The sequence below is a fragment of the Seriola aureovittata genome, chromosome 21, assembly GCF_021018895.1.
Source record: "Seriola aureovittata isolate HTS-2021-v1 ecotype China chromosome 21, ASM2101889v1, whole genome shotgun sequence".
Lineage (NCBI taxonomy): Eukaryota > Metazoa > Chordata > Actinopteri > Carangiformes > Carangidae > Seriola > Seriola aureovittata.
Window position 1 is genome coordinate 17,013,428 of NC_079384.1, and position 21,235 is coordinate 17,034,662.

The 21,235-nt window shown below is 39.0% G+C and overlaps 1 protein-coding gene across 6 annotated transcripts; it reads right to left on the minus strand.

The window, feature by feature from the left end:
* Nucleotides 1-3,154: 3,154 nt before the first annotated feature.
* ormdl3 (ORMDL sphingolipid biosynthesis regulator 3) lies at nucleotides 3,155-20,393 on the minus strand. 6 transcript variants are annotated; one of them, XR_008826296.1, is made up of 5 exons: nucleotides 20,083-20,393; nucleotides 18,659-18,867; nucleotides 17,988-18,139; nucleotides 9,062-9,175; nucleotides 3,155-4,872 (listed from the first exon to the last, which is right to left on the minus strand). XR_008826296.1 is itself a non-coding variant. In XM_056366434.1 (4 exons), the coding sequence occupies exons 2-4, from the start codon at nucleotides 18,830-18,832 to the stop codon at nucleotides 4,755-4,757; spliced, it is 444 nt and encodes a 147-aa protein (XP_056222409.1). In that variant the 5' UTR covers nucleotides 18,833-18,867; nucleotides 20,083-20,393; the 3' UTR covers nucleotides 3,157-4,754. The 6 variants fall into 6 exon arrangements, 5 of the variants coding, with proteins under 5 accessions (XP_056222409.1, XP_056222410.1, XP_056222408.1 ...); XM_056366434.1 differs by lacking the exon at nucleotides 9,062-9,175 and having other exon boundaries at nucleotides 3,157-4,872; XM_056366435.1 differs by lacking the exon at nucleotides 3,155-4,872 and having other exon boundaries at nucleotides 8,138-9,175.
* Between the last annotated feature and the right edge of the window lie 842 nt (nucleotides 20,394-21,235).

Sequence of the window (21,235 nt, forward strand, 5' to 3'; positions counted from 1 at the left end):
CTAGACAAGGAGGCGGACAGAGAGATGGCAAAAAGTTGAAATGGATGATAGTGAGACAGAGAGCAAATAAGCACTGGACACAAAGAGAACGAGGAGAGGTAGAGGAGCGTGATGATACATAAAGACAGAGTAAAAAGGAGGAATGGAGGAAAGAAGAACTGAACATGAAAGGGGAGGGGATGGGCTGGTGGGGGATGACGTCGAGAGAGCTGTGTCCAGTGTCCTGGGATCCTGCTGCAGTCTACATTATTCATCGCAGCACTAGATTCATCCAGGGTGACTTACCTCGGTCATCATTTACATGCTATATCACCTATGAATTATTAAAATAATGAGTAGTGCGTCTGATGATCCATAAAGGATGGGGGTGAGATCCCTACAGGGAAACATTGACTTAGAGGTCAGTCACAAGATGCTACGGCTAAACATACTGCAGTGATTCATGGTTGTAAAATTTAAAGACCAGAGGTGAAGTGTTTCTTACATAATTTATTCATTCAGTCCGATGTTTCATAAAATGTGAAACCCGCCTCCAGGATAAAATAAAAATAGCACTTACTGGAAGGAGCCCAGCTTCTGGGGCTGCTACCAGGAAAACATCAAAGCCCACAGCACCTGTATGAATATGGAGTCCACCGCAGGGGTGGGCAAATCAATACCCATCGTATTGATACTAGTAATGATAGGACAGATACAAAAAATCTCTTCTGTTTATTTCAACAAAGAGTGAAAAATGCCCTGTCAATAGAAAGTTTTCATCTTCTGACGACTGTGATGTTAGATCAAACACTCAGTCAAATAGTTGAACACACAAGAGGCATCATTCGATAATTAAACGTGTCTGTTTTTGTGATTCTGGTCCCAACCAAAATCTTCTATCACCTATCCCTATCTGTGGCTCATTGCACATAAAGAGGTGGAAAATATGGCTTAAAATATCTTGATATTTAAGCCTTGATCTTTCTAAAATCTGGATTGATGAGATCTGGAGCACATGGATATTGAGAGAACTTCTTTAATAAGGTGCAGTAATTAAGCTCTTAAGCTCCAGAACCTTTCAAATTCTTCCAGATCCTTCCTCAGTTGTCCCCTCTGTTGAGCTGCCAGTCTGAGCTGCAAGTTGGCTGATGGAAAGATTCCTTTGTCCTTGATCTCACGTCACGACAAAAAATGAACTAACCAGGCTTTACATTCTCTGACTGACAGACAAACGCACAGATTTAACTGATAAAAGAGAAAAATGCCACAGCAGCAGTGGACCAAGACTGACCATGAAACACAATGTCTGTGGTTCAGATCTTTGTTGCATCACTCTCACACTGTCATCTCTACGGGTGATAAAGCCATAAAATACAAAATGCAAGCAAACGAAATTTCCCAGTATTATGAAACTAGGATCATATCTGTTATTTATAATTTAGCATTTATCCGTTTCTGATAAAATGAAAAAGAAGATGAAACTGAGATAATGAACTCTGCTGTACCAGTGAAGTTCTTACCTAAACACAGATACTGGTGCCACTAAAGAGTTTGCGATCCACATCGCTGGTCCAGAGCAGCTTCCTTTCATCTGTGGGTAACAGTAAATAAATCATTAAATATGAATTAAAATCACTGCCGTTTCAACGACAATGTCTAGTAGCCTAAATATGGCTTCTCTAACTATACTGTAAACATTCACAATAATAATAGTGTGTGGTATGGTACAGTGCAGCTAGTGGCATTAAGCAGGAGTAACCTCATCAAAGATCCATCATCTTACAAGAAAAGATTGTTGAACTCCTCACCATCAAGCATTAAAAAGGTATTTTATGTATTTATATATTGTTTTCCTTTTTTTCTGAAGCACACACTTATGGTTTCAGAGGTGTCAATGTGTTTTCCAACTGTCTTACTGAACCAAAAAACCAAAGAGCACTGGCAAAGAGTCCTCCAGGATCATCCCATCACCCTGAAATCTAGTCCACATAAGGTAATGTTAGCATTTACTACTGCCCTGCAGTGACCATGTACGGGCTATATATAGTACATTTCATTAAGATATGCTTATACAGTAGCTCGTTATTATGAACTAGATCCAGGTGTGAAACATTAAAGGCGGCTCTAAAGCCTGGAGGTCTAGCAGAGTAGAGTTATAGTCTAATCTCATTTTATGAACTATAATATTCTGGTCACAGATTCCATCTCTTCTTCTCTTTCAGATTTCCCTCTCGAGCACAGACCTCTTGCCGCGCATAATAACTGTGGCTGCTTTGAAAAATACATTGTTGTGTAAGACGTTTCAAAATAGAAATACATTAGTGTTAACAAATGTTAGATATAAATAGTCATTTAAACAAATGCAAAACAACTTGTCCACTAACTGCACAGAAGATGTATGGTGGAGTTAAATAGGATTTTTTTTCAGTAGTAAAGAATGAGTCTTGATAATCAAATGAAAAAGTGTGGTTTGGTTTCTTCATATCATTACAACTTTGTTTAAATATCAAAATTAACAATTCAACGGCTGTATTTAAATCTTAAATCAATTACAATACATTTCATTACATTTTAGTGAAACTAAACATTCTCTTGTACTTCGTTCTCATGTGGAGAAAATTAAGTATCAATTGTTACTGTCACTTTGTTTAAAATTCAGTTAACTACAATCAAATATAAACAGGCAAACTTTTATATAACAATTGTGTTGCTTACAATGTGCCAGCAGTTAGTCAACCAGACAGTTAAACACTTTTACTTTACATGGTGTCAGCTAGCTTAAGTAGTTTGTTTGTTACCTGGACAGCCTCCATGTTTTCTCTTCGTCTGCCATTTTGGGAGGGAAAACCCTTCAAATCTCGGCAAAGGGGCAGCACAACCAAAATTGAATTCTTTCCCCTCGCAAAAACTTCATTTAGCAACATGGCCAGATTTTAAGGAGATGAGCTTCGTTGTGAAATGCGAAAATAAAAAGCAGAAATTGCAGTCACTGCACTCAATGGCAGCAGTGTCAACTCCGGACAAACCTGTACACACAATGCAGGAAATTAGTGGGCGGCGCAAACGCAGTTAAAATAGACCGCCAAAAAAAGAAGAAGAAAGAAAGAAAGAAATAGAACAGTAATATGAAAATCTGTAAATATTACTTACTTTATGCAATTATGTTGAATTAAGTTGGGGCACAGAATATTTCTCAATAGGCCTTTTTCACATGTTTTGTAAAAGTGACTCTGTTAGCAATGCAGCAGTGAATAAACTGACCTTACTGTACCTGACTTTTTTATTTCCTCCAAGGTTCCTTCAGCAAAAGACAGTTTTTCTAGACCAGTGGTTACCAAGATAACTTCTCATGACCAAATAAAGGCAAAGATATATTGTTCCAAAATATAGGACATAAAACAAAAAGTTTCTTTTATTTTTTTTTATTTTTTTTACATCCAGTCCAGTTACAACTATCATATGTTTCGTCAAGATGCAGTATGAAAATAAAAAATATGAAATTTAAAATATGAATTAGAGTAATGCATGAAATGTAATTTACCTAGGTAAAAAGAGCAGTATTAATCACACTGAAATATATAACACATGACAACAAAAGGGAAATAAACAAGCAATTAGGAACTATACTCAGTATTTTACTCCAAACTGTGGAAAACCTCCATGTGACGGCACATTATCTGTTAATGCTCTGTAGTTGGAGACAGTTAGTCTCACACAGGCCGCTCCTGTGCTTTGTTTTGATTATTTTCAGCTGTAAAAAGGCCATCTCACTGAGATATGTGTTTGTGATGAATTTGACAGTATCCTCCATGTCATGCAGCACCTGTTAAATTCAGCTGCCTCCTTATCCAAATGGGCACAGAACTGTTCGGCATTATCTGCTCTCACATTCTGTGCCAGTCTCTTCAGGTTTTGGGAAGTGTTTCAGTCTCCCATTTCTCAGCTGAGAGGTTCACAGATCCACTTTGGCTTTGAATGCTTTGACAGCACTTATCATCTGTGATACCTCTTTGCCTTTACCCTGCAGTTCAGAGCTGAGCTCATTCAATCCGGCCATCAGATCTGTAAGAAATCGAGAAGCCACGCATTGTGTGACAGTTCGTCGTGCTGCATCCTCCAAAAAGAAGTGTCAGAAAACAGCAGGTGGGCAAATCTTTGAGCACTTGTTGAGACACATCCTCTTCTCACTTACAGTTGCCAGGCCAAGTGGTACGATCACTATCACATTTTTAATATCGTCTTTGTTTTTACAGTCTTTGAATAAAGTGCCAGCAGTGACAGACACGGCCTCCTTGACCAGTTTAGCCGAGATGTGATTTACACAAGGAGACTCTGTTGCAACCTTACTTTCGTCTATGGATTTGTCAAAGAGCAACTGTTGGGCCTTCAACGCCAACTTCAACTCAGTCTTCGCTGGAACACAGAGCGCTTTTGGATGGAAAGTTGTCACTGAATTTCTGGCAGTTAGTGGTGTGATGACGCTCCAGTTACACACAGGATTTTTTCCCCCACGGCAACAGCTTGGTGACAAATCTGGTATATTGGTCTGTCTTTGACCAAAGTGAACAAAAACTCATGTTCCCATTTGCAATGAAAGTTGTAGGTTTTTGCCTTTTTTGTGAATTTTCCTCGATATTGATTAGTTAACTGCAGCTTCACGACAGTGTCTTGCTCCAGGCAATCAGACAAGAGATAGATGTGTTATAACATTTTAGTATTGGCTAGATCAAAAAAAATATATATGACATCAATTCTTAAAGCTTCCAAGACCGCTTCTAATAGCTAAACGTAGTGTCCCTTGCTTTAGACATGCAATGAAGAAACTGCTCAGTCAGGCTTTCTTGGCTGGAGAGTCTTCTGAACCTGATTGTATGGATTTCCCAGAAGTCTGCACTAAAAAAGAAAGAAAGGAAGAAAGAAAGCTTCTTAGCATGTGATCTTATTCAGAGAGAGATCATTTGTTCTCATGATCGTCCCCAAAAAAGAACAAAGAAAATATTTTGAAAGCTTCTGTAATCTTTTTAAAAAATGTTTTTGAATGCAAAAACTGTCCAAATTTCAAAGTAGAACCATCCCATCTAATTATTTTTTAGAACTAACATGCCCTCTGGCAGCAGCTGTCAATGAGACTTGGTAATATCACAGGGGAGAGAAGCTCTAAACTTAATGATAAATAGATAGAAAGCTTGAGTGATTCTATTTTAAAAAGTAGAGTATAGATGAAATGATTAATATTCCACATAACTACCCACTGGAGAGGCTTCCTTTACCAGTGAGGCTTTAACTTTTTGTCACTGAATGCAAAAAAGGAGATTAACTTTGCATACCAAAAGCAATACTTCCAAATTATAGGACATTTATAAGAATAATTTCAGTTAAATGATTTACCTTCAAGACAACACTGTGGTGTATTCTTCTACATTACAGCCTGAATATCAGTGCGGTGATCATCATGAATTACTGTTAATCATCATATTGGACAGGGTCAGTGACTGAATTTAAAATGTAGCTTTTAACTTTGCATTTCCCTTTGAACTGCACATTCATATTCATGCACGTGCAAATGCAAATGCAAGAAATACCATAGCTGGATAAAAGCTCTATGATCCAACCGATGAAAACAGATATGGAATCAATAGAATCAATAAGATTCAATACTAAGATGTGTGTAGGCAGCAGGGTGAGAACAAACGATGCGGGAGTGATTTGCCAGATGCAGTTTTCTCTTGGTTGTTTTGATCCTGCAGGAGCTCTGGACCTGGGCCCCTTAAGGAGATTAAAAAGACACTAAGGTCAGCTAAATACAAGCACGTCAGTCTGAGAGACATACAGTATGCAACACCCGTGTGTCATATGTCTTCCTAACACGTCGAAAATGTCCTCTCACCTAAAGAGAGAGGCTTTCATCCTTGAGCAGGCTCAAAGTGATGGGAGAGTAATGTAATTGTATTACAGTCTATGAAATTACCGCATTCTTGAGGGGGCACTCGTGATGAGAGTCCAGGCTGGATGGTAAGAGGAACACTTAAGAATTTCAATGACAAACACACACACCCTAGCATTGTAGCACTCAAGTCCCAGCTGTAGCCAGAAATACTGATATCATGAATGCAAATCCCCAAGTGCCACCAACCCTGATGACATTTTTGACTAGACACCAGCTTTGATTAATTAATTTAAATGTTAAATAATTTTCTCTGTAAATTTGATCCTCCCTAATTTTGTTCCAAACCCTCCTTTTGCTTTACGTTTTGTCCAAAAACAACACCATTTAGAGACATTTAGTCCAGAAAATATCAGAATAAGCTAACGTTAGCTCCATGCTGCAGACTTTTTAATGTTTCCGGCTGACTCGTTTTAAAACAACCCTGTAAAAAGGGTCTTGACATGCAGATGTCATGCTAAAAGACTGAGGGTAAAGCTGGAAGCTCCAGGCAAAAAGTCGCATAATTGTATAAGACATGAAAACAGGATTGTTATTTTATTGCATTACTGTAGTTTAGTCCTAGTATTGTAGTGTATTATAAGGAAAAATGTAGCTCAGACTGTTACATACATGATTGTATTTTCACTTTCAAAGTCACAAAAGAAAATATTTCAGATTAACGTTTTTTTTTAATTAATCTGTAACACCACAAATATAAATGTAGCTATATATACAGTGTGTACTCCTTGGTGGTAAGCTAGTTAGCCGCATGTGCTAACGTCTGCAGCTTAGAGTAGACACACTGTCTTTTTTTTGTTTGTTTGTTTTCTAAAAGCATACAAAGCTTCATATAAGTCTAGATATAGATAGACCAGCACAGATATGAAAGTGCTCAGTTGCAGTTACTAAGCTACGATTAGTCTATCACTAGTTGGGGGCGGGGTTTAACAAACTTTGTGTTTTGATGTAAACTCCTTTTCAGGTTGTTAAAACCATAAGTTCACACACACAGTACTGAGGATGTGACTTCAGTGTACACAATGGTAAATTTGCAATTTTTACCAATTGCATTTTGCAAATGTCCCCATTGTGAGACGAATAGAGGACTATTTTATCTAAAATGCATCCCTGTCCCTGTTTTAGTCGTGACCGTGGGTCATACAAGAGAGATAAGCTCTCAGATCTAACAGATCTAGGAGCTCAGTGCCAATGAATAAGGACTGTGATCGGCTATTGGTGTGCAAGATTCTTGTTTCCTATAGTGTAATGTTTCAACAAAGCATCCTTATTTTAGACACGGGAAATGTGTGGCATCTGAAGTTATTTTACTCTCACTGTGGAGAACATTGTCTCTTTGTTTTTCCTCCGTTCTCATTTGATCTGAAACATGTTCAGACTTGGATTTCCGAGTTTTAGGAAGTCTCAGACTCGAGCTGAGTGGTTTTATATAGACCTGATTTACACACACACACACACACACACACACACACACACACACACACACACACACACACACACACACACACACACACACACACACACACACACACACACACACACACACACACACACACACACACACACACACACACTGCTCCCCTCTCTTCTTCTCAACACACTCTCCCCTCTGTGACACAAAGTGAGATAATAATACAGCACAGAAGCCACTGCTAACACCACCCACATATGCGCAAACACTGTTGGAAAACAATAGAGTTGAAGGTCCTTGAAGAGGGAAAATAAAAAATAACACAAAGCCAGCGTAAAATGCTCAGTAAGCCCCAGGTAATTAATTAAGAATATTCAGATTCAGTCATGGCTTAATACCCAGCAGTGCAGTGCTAAATTGCAGCGAAGTGAAAGCTAATTAGGCCTGTCTCTTATGCTGTGGTGTGTTTTATTTATGACTGCATTTCTGGACCGTTTTCTCCATTTCTGCGGCACTGCCATGGTGACCGGAAAATGTGATTCGGCTGGTTTTGAACTCTGGATGTCACAGAGCAATCATAAATCTTATTATTGGGCGGAATGAGTGTGTTAATAATGTAAAACAAGAACAGTTTATGAATATTCATAGTTCCTATGATAGATCTGGGTAAGGCTTTATGAGTTGGCTCATAGCTCCACCCTGGGAAGACAGCTCATTCTTAACAGCTATTCGTCATTTGAAGTTGTCACCGCGGACCGTCTCATCTGTAACAGCACTAAAGTGGTTTTCGGTCTCAAGTCAAACAGTTTGGGCTCTGTGAGACTCGTCCAAACCTCTGCATCTGACATCTTTTATATATTTTCAGTGGTTTCTTCTACTTTATTAAAGGGGTGAGCCAGTAATATAATACCGCCTCAACAAACAGACATGTTGTCAGGGAGAAATTAACTCCAGCCATCAGTTATAGGTCAATTTCTGCTCTTGCTGCTTACAGTCAGATAGCACATTATCTATCTTATTATTGTTATTATTTTGAAGTCACTCCAGCTGACTTTGATGATGGAAAAACCACTGTGGCCTGCAGACTGTCTTGGAAGCGTTGAAGCTATTTTTAAAAACCTATTTTTCTCAATCAGCAGCTTCCAGTGAGCGATGTGACCTCACATGACCTCACAGTTTTCTACCAAAGTTTTGGTCATTTTACATGAGAGATTCACATACGTGTATGTCTGTTGCACCAAATCAGACTTTAGCAACATTTATATCAAACTCTGATGATTAGTAGTTATTTGCTTCTTCTGACAGGCCACTGTCAGTCACATCTGACCCATCCAAACAGTCCTGAAGAGTCTTTGATGGTTAACTCACTTAATAAATAATAAGGATGTTGCATTTTTCAAGACTTTAACTTTGATTACTGCTTATCATGAATATTTCATCTTACAAAGAAAACCAACCAACCTAACCCTGACCCAAGTTTTGACGAGCTTTAAACCATAGTATTTTTAGACCACATGGATCCTAATGAGGATTGAAGGATTTAATTTTTTTTTTTTTTTACTGGATGTTGATCTTTTAGCTCACATGAGCTTGTGTAAATGGTTGTCTATAGTGGTATGACCAGCTAGATCCAATGATGAGTATCTGCAGTCACTTTTCAAAATCTAATTTCCCCTGATCCAGCTCTGAATTGATTAAGAAATGTTGAAATCTTTCTGTACACTCACAGCAGAGGTGTTATGAGCAGCAGTGAGTGGTTGATGGACTTTTCTCTCCCTGGGTTTCACATCTGAGGCTCTCCACAGGCAGCCTGAGAAGAACTGAAAGAACTGGAAGAGATGCTGGAAAGATAACAAAGTAAAAGATTAAGTCTTTGTTTTGTTAAAAATAAAAATACAACATTGGCTATTATAAAGAATCAGGTGTCTGTTGTTGAAACTGTGATTTTAAAGAGCAACTCACATAGAATTTTATCTCTAATTATCATATCAGACTAAGGAAAGCACAAGGTGTTATTTGCATCATATATATCTGTGATTTGTTTTGCGTTGTTTTGATGAAGCATCGCCATCCCCACCCTCCTCCTGACATCGAACCTACAACCCTTCTAAACTCCATTATCTAACCACTTTTTACACTTCTACAATAAAAAGCGTGATTTTGTAGATTATCTGAAGGGTCAAATTTGTTTTTGTGAATTCGGAAAGTATGGAATGTTGCACACAGACAGAACATCAACCACAGAGGAAATAAAAACAAATTTAAATGCAAATTTTAGTAGCCTATAAGAATTTAGGTTTTGGAGCACAGCAGAGAAACAATTGATGCCATGCCGCTATGTGCAAACATGTAATACAAACAAACGTACTGTTCTGCTTCATATCACATCTGTTTCTAAGTAAGCTGTTAAAGCCTTTTTATAGCACAGCTGATTTTACTGTTTTGGCAGAGCAGCCATTAGACAGTGGACTGACCTTAAGAAAGTCTACAGGCTCTCTCTGGAAGCCCCACAGTGCATTTCAGTGACAGCGCAGTAGCTTCGAGGGGGCACTGTCTCCTGTCATCACTCCTGCCCTTGGCTTTCCCAGTGAGTTCAAAGACCCCGTGGGGTATCCAGAGCTCATAATTAATTGATCCAACTCTCGTTTGGTTCTATTTATAGCTGACCCCTTCCATGCAGTTACACCTCCTTCTTCCCCTCATAAATGAAACACACATCACTCGTGATCAAGCACATCATTATTACTATTAGGCTGAACTGTGTCAATGTCACAGCAGGGCGGCTGAGAAACGAATCCAAGGTTTGTTGTGTTTTATCTCGTCCCTGATGCTGTCACATCCACAGAAAAACAGAGCACACGCAGTGGGAGCCTCGCTACATAGGGCCATGCATATTTCAAATGCTCAATCTGAGTAGATGGCATCGCCACGTGTTCCCCCGGTTGCTCGGGGCCTGTTTGGGGCGCTGCCTTTCTGGCAGGGTTGCCATCCATATTGAATGATGTTGGTCGTGTGGCAGCCATGTGACTTTGTTTTCCTCTGAGAGGGAAGCAGACACGCTGCCTGCCCCAGCGCCAGCATAAACTCTTCATAAAGTTATGAGTCAAGACGAAATAGAATAAAATAATCAAATTAAATTAAAAATAATAGTTAAAATTAGGGCTGGCTAATATTAATGATCCTACCAAAGTAAAACCAAAAGAATTACTGGCAAAATTAACTTAAAGTACAGTATCAAAAGTAAAAGTACTTGTAGTAGTAAAAATGACCCTGTTACCACACTGTAAAAATATTGTATAGTAAGTAAAATTCCTCCATTTAAAGGTCTCATGTTGTATAAAGGTAGATGTACGTGTCTTCTTTGATTATAAAGCAGGTCTAGGTTCTATATTAATACTGTGAAAATATCAAAACGCTCAGTCCACAGAGAAATGCACACAGCCTGTATTCAGAACCTGAGCCCTAAAATAAGCCATGAGGACTTCTGTAACTTTGTGATGTCACAACAAAGCGTCACCGCTCTTAGCCATGCCCCAAGTCCCGCCCACCTGGACCCACCATCCAACCTTGAAGTATTGCAATCAGAAGAGAGGCTCTGACCTGGTTTTACTAGAGCTCCAGAGAGAAGCCTGAGAGAGGAGATGTAAAACTACATTGAGATGGTTTTTGGTTCTTAAAACCACAACTATATTTTCTTATGGATCAACACAACAAATAAAACACAGGAAAAGTGTAAAATATGGAGCTTTAGATTGTTACTTAACTGGGTCACACAAGAGTCATTTGACTCAAATTAAACAATTTGAGAAGTTTAGAGGGAAAATAAATCATGGATCACATGACAATGGTCCCCAAGTGGACTTTTTTTGGTAGGGGTCAAGAGTCAAAAAGGTTGGGAACTACTGGTTGAATCTATAACAGTGCATTGCAGCTTATCCATTTTTATGTAAAATCTTCATCTGAAAAGTAATTAATAAAGCTGGTAAATAAATGAAGTGAAGCAAAAGTAATAATGGAAACTATCAAGCACTTAACTACAGCTAACTATGTCTTAACTGCATCTCACAGGAAGCGAAGGAAGTAAATCCCGACTACAGCCTTGTTACCCAGTGGTGTGGGTGCTAAGGGTGAGACAGGAGGCACAGTCAGTCAGTGAGGTACAAACAACACATTCACACTCACTCACCCTGAAACTGCATCAGCACTTTACAAGAGAAAGCAAACTGCGAATAACACAGGTACACAAACTGCACCTGTTGGACGTACACAGGCACGGTGTGTTCGCTGGGCTGGACAGAGAATTATCAGATTATTTAACATTTAAGCTTTTTTGTGTATTTTTAATCTTTATTTGATGGTTCTGAATCACCAGCACCAGGGAGAGGACACAAATGAGTGTGAATGTTGAGGCAGTACAGTAAACAAACTGGATATAGAAATCATGTGGGAAAGAGTAACGGCGTAATGAGTAGCAAAACAATATGTTCCTTTTTTTCTTGTGCTACTCATTACACCGTTGCACCAATTGCAGATATAAATATACCTCTGCACACGCACACGCACACACACGCGCACACTCGCACGCGCGCGCGCGCACACACACACACACACACACACACACACACACACACACACACACACACACACACACACACACACACCATTGCACATTTTCCGGCATAAAACACACAGCAGATATGTCTGGAGTCTCCTTCTTTTACTGGGCCGCCTGACTTTTATTTTATGAGTGAACAGAACACTTGCTCTCTGTGCCTGCTCATATTTTCACATTCTACACACAGACTCTACAAGTGGTGAGTTTTATGGGTCATGTGTTTACTGTCAGGCAAAGTCATAGAAAGCTAGGTTTAACAAAAAGAAGGAAAAGGAAAATAAATCATTAATTCCTCCATGAGACTGTAAATCTTTATGTGCATAAATGAGTAAATGAAAAAGAAAAAGAAAACAGACCAACAATCTCTCCCTTACCACATTCCTATTTACAGGGGCTGGCCTCAGATTAGGGTCAATAACAACCATTTGCTGCCCTCTGCTGGACAAAGATAGTTCTAGTTGTCGCCGTGGATAATATTAGCTTCAAAAACACACAGTATTCTGTGTATCAGCTCCACATCCCTCATTTTTAACCACTGAACGGCTAATCTTTAGTATTCAACTGTTATCACAGTATATTGCATACGCATTATTGTGCATTACATGCCTGAAATTTTAACCACATGGCACAGGGTGTAATTCAGTTAATTGGACCATGACCTCACATTCACAAATCTACATTTACATTGGCCCCAGGCTTTGGTCTCTTAAAGCTCATATCACATGAGAAGAATATGAAATTAAAGGGTTGTGCAGCAGCATCTTGAGAGGAAGGGCAATCAGGCTTAAAATCTATTAAATTAAAGAATTAAATTAAAGTTCATAATTATCCTAGCTGCCTTAGCAACAGTAATAATTTGTATTAGAATAGGAGGCAGATTTCCATCTGCTAGATAATTACACGAACATGTCTTAGCTGATTCTGTTCTTCTTTGAATGGTCACTGTAAAAATGGAAAGACTGAGAAATGTACATAAAAGTGAATGTTTGCCTTTCACTCAGTGAATTTCAGACTTTTATTCATACTAATGCCTCATCGTTACTTTCACTTAATCAATGTTTAAAAAGCCTCTGGTGTTGTGTGACAGACCGAGCGCGATACAGCACCTGTATCAGTTTGCAAGGCTGAAATAAAGACAGAGGATTGAATGTTTGATTTGAAGTGCCGCTTTGTTTCCAGGTGGAGCTGACGGAGTGCAGAGCACTATGGGTTAAAGCTGCACGGTTTGGGATATTAATCAATTATTTTAAGTTTTATTTGTCTGAAGCAAGTATTGCTATTGAATAGCAATCAGGAAGATGTGATGACATTTGTATCAGAATGACGTAATACTATATAATAATCCCTGGAACTAGTGAAAAACAGGTGAAGAAACAAATGCAATTTTCCATAGAGAAAGCTAACTGTTGAGAAATGTAATTTTAAAAAGAGGATGCAACTTTTATTAGGTGCATTTTTTCATAATCACTTCTGTGGAAACAGCAGTGTAAGTATTGTAAATCCACCTCAGTAAAATGAATTGACTGTTATGACGTAATCATTTAAAAAAAAATCATTTAAACCTTTGAAGTGAACATAAATAAAGGCTGCAAGTCAAAACAAGTAAGACATGGTAATATACCATATTCACTGAAAAGAGAAAGGGATGCTTTTGTTCAGATTAACAGTAATCCTGCTAATCTTTCAAACTATGTGTAGATTTAATACAAGAGTTAAGTAAAGCCGCAAAAAGGCGTCGTACCAAGCAACAGTTTTAGAACTAATTTGTACAATGAAGTGGTTTCTATCTTAATAAAGCCAAGGCATTTTGTGCATGTCAGGGAAACACTGACAAAATCAGACACAACAAAAGCCAAAGAATTTTGAGATGATACTTGAAAAATACTGTATTTTGGGTCAAGCACTCTTACAGAGGGTCACAATGACATTTCCTTCAAAAAGCAAGTACAGTTACCACTGAGCAGAAGCCATGAACACAGTTTCACATTTAACCAACATTCAGTTCAACCATCTTTCAATACCTGTTGTCTTCAACAGTCCAGTAAAATAGAAAAACACACACATGTAAAATACATGGTCACTTTGTGCTACAAACTCTTACAGCCTGTCCTTGAATAAAGCCCTTTATGGTGATAACTGATGACGACATTTGAAAACATCATGACGGAGAAAGAAACGCTGCAGCAGAGCAACTAGTATTTACAACTCAAGTGTCTGGATCTTTGGTCTGTGCTTCGATGCATCAATTATAAATTCTGCCAATTCAATACATCAGTCTGCTAAAAGGAATAATTGAGTGGAATCATTTTGGTTTCAGCAATAATTAATATGAAACAGCATGAATTACAATAATCCAACTGGGTTAAAACTAGTCCCTCAAGTACCAGGACTGAAACCTACTATTGTACCTAGTACTGCTGCTACTGTCAATATTAATGTTAATATGGCTACTGCTATTACTACTGCCGAGAGTGAAATGTGTGGTTCAGGCAAACCTCAGGAAACATTTTTTAAAAAATAAAGTAGGTCTAGATCTCAGTTTAAAACCAGTCTTCCAGTTTGACAACAGTGTTTAACAGAAACATAACATTCATATTACGTTTTGCCTCTTCATTTAACATGTTTAAAACACACTGTATTCTGCTTTTTATCTGTTTTTCAACTTGTATGAATAAACACAGTCTCACATGTTTATCTGAAAACTGTACAGGTTGGTATGACCATCACCAAATTAAACAGTCGTTTCTTAAGCCACACTGAGGAACCAAATCCCCATAAAGCCGGCGACTCACACCCTACATGTTCATATTATTAGTCATTACTTCACGTTACCAACTCACTGTCGCTGAGACTTGCCATGGTGAAATGATTCACAGACACTCCAGCCTTCCACTGCCATGCACAATGAAAAAGGATCCTAAACATGCATTGGTCGAGAAGTATGTAAAACTTTAAAACATACATCGCATGTTATGTTGCCTTTTAGACTAATCTAGCAAAGCAGCTTTGTAACATCCCTTTAGCACATAACTGTCATTTCCTTGGATCCTAAAAAAAAAAAAAGATTTTAACAGGGTGAGGACTTGATGTTCTTGAAAGGTAAGGATTTGGATCAGACTTGGACACAATACTCTAAAAAAAATAAAAAAAAATAAATAAATCACCTGTTGCTGACCGATATCTCTTTCCAATGAATCTTAAAGCTGCACCAATTAATATTTCTATATTAACTGTGGATCAAATGACTGTGTGTACTGTGAAAGGACCAACCCAATCAGGTCCAATCAGAAAAAAGCCAAGTTAGATCCACTGTAGGCGAGCAGCACAGCACCAAACAATAGACAGACAACATTAGCGACTAGCTGGTGGAGGCCAAACCAAAGTTAAATGAAGAATGAACACGTGACTCAGAACAAATACTAATGTTGCTCACTATCTTCTAAATACAGTATGTAAACAGACAATTTTTCCTCACACCATAAGAACTTTCTAAGATGATGTCAGTGCTGTGTTTAAAGATTGTTTGGTGCCACCAAATGGCTGAAAGGGGAAATTAATACAGCTTTAAATTGTTTGTCTATTGTTATTTTTGATGTTTTTTATTTCTTAACATTTCATGAGTTCGTTGTTGAGCGTGTCAAATATTTTGACCCCTTCATATATGTAAATAGGGGTGAAGAAAACATTAGAAACAAACGACAGTTTCATGATTACTGCACTGGATTGCATTATATTGCACAGGTGTACCTAATAAACTGGTAGCTCTGTGTGTAGTCTGCCTGCAGGTTTTCAAAATAAGATGCAGACATAACAGGCTTGTGTGAATGTTATGTGTCCTGAGTACAGTTACAGAGCAGTTGCAAGCCTGTGTCCCCGTATGTAGTGTAACTATGAGTAAAGTAAGGACAGAAACACTTATGTCTTCACTCAGATTGCAGAACTTGTTGTACAGAACTATGTTGGACCAGTAGTGCGCTCTTGTGCATTCTTTCTGCTCACACGGCAGACGCTCTTGCAAAAAGAAGGCTCGCTGTGACACAAACCAGGACAAGAGGAGTCCAAATATGGAAATGGTCAGATAAAATAAGAGTTGCTTAACCTCCCATTCATGGCCCTGAGCAGAGCAGTGAGAGCTAAATATAAAACCTTGTGGTTTCTCGTGTCTCGCTTCTGCAGCAGTTCGCAGGTTTCTTACCATTCATTAACGTACTGTTACTCTCCTCTAAGCCTAGAAAGAGGAAGATTAATGTGGAAGTGAAGCTGAATAAATACAGCAGTGTATTATTTAAAAAAAAAAAAAAAACGCTTTGATCGCTGTCTCACTGTGCCAATGGGTGTAAAATGGCACGATTATTTGTGCAACTACTCCTCCGCTCCCAACACCTGTCACATCAACAAATTGTCATTTCTACAGAAATGGACATAATACTCCCCTTTAGAGATGCTTTAAGTGTCTCTTGAAAACTTGTAACTCAAGGGAGATAAGTGTCAAACAATCACAACAGTACACTTTCCCTTTTTTGCTCTCTCTATAGAGTCCTGTGTCTCTTTCCTGGGGTTTGGTACCATGGCAGTGTCCCCAGTAGGCTTCATTTAGAGCGCTGCTCTGCAGAGTCGGGAGCCAAAGAGCTATGGATCCTTGTGGATCTGCAGCCAAATCAGAGGCCTGATACTCTGCGTGCTCTCAGCAGTCCATGGGGACTTAGGCAAGGAAGTCCTCTTCCTCCTTGTCAGTACTTATTAATCCCAAAGATCCTAACGCCGTGGAGCTGTGGCAGCTTGGGGATGAGTACGGTGAGCAAGGAAACAGTGTTGACCACAAAATGGACTCGATCGTATTTGGTGTAGAAGCTGGTTAGGATATACCTGAATCAGGGATAAGTAGGAGAAGAAGAAGTAATGGGTAGCAGATTAACTCATACACTTCATATATACAACAAGGTCTTCAGTGAAGAAAAACTTTTATTACACCCTGACAACATGCTGGTTTCAGGTCAGCACCAGACGCAGGGGTGTGACATTTCTGGTGAAGCACCAGAATCAATAAGGGAAAAAGAAACTAGCTCTGCTGATTTGATGTAAGCAGAATTTTTAAATATAGCTGCACACACCACTAAGGGTTTTTGTGAGCTTAGAACGAAGAATTGCACATCCTGTTCTCTGCTGAACAAGTGAGGACATGTAAAAAAAAAAAAAAAAAAAAAAAAAACCCTCCCAAAAGATTTTCACAGAAGTGTAGCTTTTTTTTCTTCTCCATGTGGAGACGAGAGACTGACCCCTTGTCTCTTCCTGCTGGCACTGTTGAAGAGCCCTTTGAAACTACTGTGAAATAAAAAAAACATTTTTTTTTAAAAAAGTGTACACCTGCAAAACTGCTATCACTACAATGTTCAGGCTGAGCTGGCAAATCAACCCCAGGGAACCGGAGTGCTTCCTGTAAACTGAACTCCGCTGGTTAATAAGGACAGAAAAGGGCATGAAAGCAGCAAGGGGTGCTGCTGCAAACACTAAGCCCCTGAACAATTTACGAGTTGGGTAACAAGGGAGCAGCAGGGATGCTAATCAATAAACACTCTTTGTGAGTGCAAACTCAAGCACAGAGGAACAAGAGGAGCACGATTTCTTAATTAATGTACATTTTTTGCACAGATGAACCAGAACAGGTTCACAGTCATTTCAAATCAAGGTACAAGCAGGCAAAAATAAAGGTGCACTGGATAAATTCACTTAAGGTAGCTTATTGATTAAGGAGCTTGGCAGGCACGCTCCCATGACCACAGAGACACAGGCTCAATCCTGAGCAGCAGTGTTGGTGATGTGACACAACTGGTGCTGGTGGGTGGGAAGCCAGTGAGGGATCACGTCCTTTCTGAGCAGTCGGGAGTTATCCTCTAAACTGTCTTCTGTCTGCACATCACCTATGTCAAGCTTTGGTACTCTATAAGCGTGTACTCGAGTTTGAACCCACGCCTAATGATCAGCTGTTCCCTGCACCTGTGAAGGCCGAGCTAAGCGTCAGGTTTGGATGTTCCACTTACAGGACAATAGGTGTGATGGTGAGGAACTTGCGTGAAGCAGTAAACTGTACGCCGTAGTCCATCTGCTCCCAGTGCGTGAGGAGGCGGGCCTTGCCCTGATCTGGCGTCTCAAAGGGTGTTCCCTTGACTGTGTGCAGCAGGAGGTACATGCACTGCAACAGGAAAGAGACACTCAGAGACAGAAAGAAAAGTCACCGCTCCGACAGATATGTAGAACATAAATGACTAATTACCCAGGAAGTCAGGAAGTTAGCAATTCTGACTGTAATGCAAACTGTATGATCTGTGTACAGCCAAAACCACATCTTTAAAATACACTTCTGTAAGAGATTAAACTGTAGATAATACAGTTCTCAGGAACTGTGGGCCAGACAAATCTTCCAGCTCTGAAAATTAAAAACTGGCACTAATTTATTAACAAAGAACATTACTAAGAGCAGTGAAACAGCAGGCAGGACATTTTCATACTTTCTAGTAGTGCAGAGTTTTTTGTGTTTTTTTTTTTTTTTCCTCTGACTCCTTCATAAAGATATTCTCATTCCCCAAATCCCAAACTCTTTAACTAGGCCAGCACTGCACTGCTATGTGTCCTTCACTGAGCTGACCTGTTCGATAAACGTTAAGGCAAACTGTGTTAGTGCTGCTGCCTATGGGCATTCCGCTCCACTAACCAGATTGTGGATGAGGTTGGTGAGGGTCCAGACCACGGGCACGCTGGCGAAGGGAATGCTGAGCAGGATGATGTGCAGGAGGCCGATGCCCAGGATGTAAGACAGCCACATGCCCCTGCTGTTCATCACCCGGGTGTTTGGGTTCACCTCGCTGTGCGCCGTGCCCACATTCATGATGGCGGCGGTGCTACGTTAAAGCACTCTACCTGCTGTACATTGGGCAGACACCAAATGGTCTCTGTTTGAACACAGCTGGTGTGACAGTCTGTGTGAATCTACAAAGGGTTATCAGACAAATCATAATGAGGAAGGTTATTTAGACTCATGTTAATGTTCCTGAGCAGAATGTATTGTATAATTTGACTGTAGATTTTAATTACTTGCTTGCTCCTTGCTCAAGTTGTGCAATTGTAATAATCACTTCTATCTAGGGCTGGGTGATAATTCAATATTATCACTTGCCGGAATTTAGTGGCATCATACTATTTATTATCTATTGCTTTTATAAGGATCCACATTAATGTATTTACAATGTTTCAGTGAAATTGAAGGAATGAACATTGATGTTATGATCATATCATATTATTCATTACAGGTTACAACTAATGACTATTTTCTTTATCAATTAATCTATTATTTTCTCAATTTATTGCAAATAAAGTAGTAAATACATATAATATAATGATTTGTCCAAATATATGTCCATCACACATTCACAGAGCTGAAGGTGATGTCTTCAAAGGTTCATTTAAGAGGCTAAAATCTGCAAATATTCTGCACTCTCACAAATTAGATGATTAATCGATTACCAATTTTTCTTTCAGTGTATTGACTCATTGATTGATTGATTTATCCTTTCAGCTCTATTTATTTACTTAATTTTACAAAATTCCAATTTCGAATAAAAAAAAAAATTCAAACAAATACTCATTATCATCACAATGGTGATACTGATTAACCACATGACCCAGTCCTACGTGTTGTAGCCTAAGTGCTTTTACTACAATCCCCAATTAGCAACCTTTTACTCATCTTGAGACGGGCCTATTGTACAATTAAACCCAATCAATTATGATTTTAAGTGACACCTGCCAGCCAATCAGAAGCCAGTATTTTCTGTCACGATGAGTTTTTAAGGAACTAACGTGTAACTAAAGCTAAAGTAAGTAGTTTCTTATGTTAGAAACATAACGAACAGGTCAGTATCTGCCTGGTAAATAGAAATTAATTTACAAGAGTAAACAATGTAGCAAGCGTTGGACATTCCAGCACGTTGTTGTTTTCTAAGTTGTCGGAGTTGAAAATGTAACTGGATACAAAATAATCCGTAACGTGGCGACACACAAAGATCTACAAGTGGACTGCCCGGCTGTAATGGAGTTAAAAGTACACACATATTTGAGAAGATAAATCATTACACTCACTGCAGAGAAAAATGGCTTCAACTCCGACCTGTATTGGCACTAGTCCGTTATCACAGTTTTTTGTCTTAACGCTGCCTTCAGTTATATAACTGATACTATCACCGGGACACTGGCGAGGCTCCGGTGTCCTGATCAGTCATCCGGTGCCGCCGTTCAGCTCCAAACGTGCCGCTCAGCGTTCCGGTCCGCTCGCAGACACACAATCCATTGAGACACAACCACTTCTCCTTCGTCTTCGAGCCAACAGCTGGTGACAACACAGCACAGTTCATCATGTAACGTCATCACTGCCCGTTTTCACAGCTCCACACTTGAACTCGGTTTCTTTACTCTTCGCATTCTGCTGTCATTGGTTGCCCTCTGTCACGTGGCCACGCTGACTTATCACCGTTCAATGTGTTGAAATACGTGGACTACGCCCCCCTTCTACGTCACGGCGTAGAAGGAATCCGAAGAAAGGGGCATGATTGACACTGCTATGATGAAAATAAATAAATAAATAAAGCCTATATTCTATATTTTATTGCAGGAGTACATGAAACAATGCTGTACCTTGAAGATTAAGTGGATTTTTTTTTTAAATAATGAAAACAATTGGTTGATTTTCTTCTGGTGATATCATATATTTACTATATTTCTTGATTTTAACTTTAAAAACATTTTTTTCTTTTTTCTTTTTTCTTTCTCTTTCAAATGTTATTCATTGCTAAAATGTTATACTGTAAAAATGCAACAAAAAAGAAAAATCAGGCTGTGTCTTGTACATTCCATGTTACCGGCTCTGTGAGGTTTAATTTAAATGTCTGAATCACCAAAGGTTTTAAATTTCATCCTGACAGGGACATGAGTGTCTGTTAATTTAATGGCAATGTATCTAGTAGTTGTTGAGACATTTTAGACCACAAATGTGAACCTTATGGTGGCACTAGAGGAAAAGTCATGTTACCACAGGAGTCAGAAGGATTCATCCTCTGGGGACTATGAATGTCATGGCAATCCATCAAATAACTGATGAAATATTTTAGTCTGGGCTACAGCCACCTCTTGAGCCACTTGTGTGGCTAAAAATAAAGTAGCTCTTGCAGATATTTACAAAACAAGGGAGAAATAAACTTGAGATAAGGTTAAGGTCTTAAGATATAATCTAATTTCA

Coding starts and splice junctions, on each gene's coding strand:
- ormdl3 (XM_056366433.1), bottom strand. CDS start 18,832: ATGAATGTGGGCACGGCGCACAGCGAGGTGAACCCAAACACCCGGGTG. Junction 18,140..18,658: donor CCAACCTCATCCACAATCTG/GTTAGTGGAGCG, acceptor TTCCTGTTGCAG/TGCATGTACCTCCTGCTGCA. Junction 16,816..17,987: donor ACCATCACACCTATTGTCCT/GTAAGTGGAACA, acceptor TCCCTGATTCAG/GTATATCCTAACCAGCTTCT.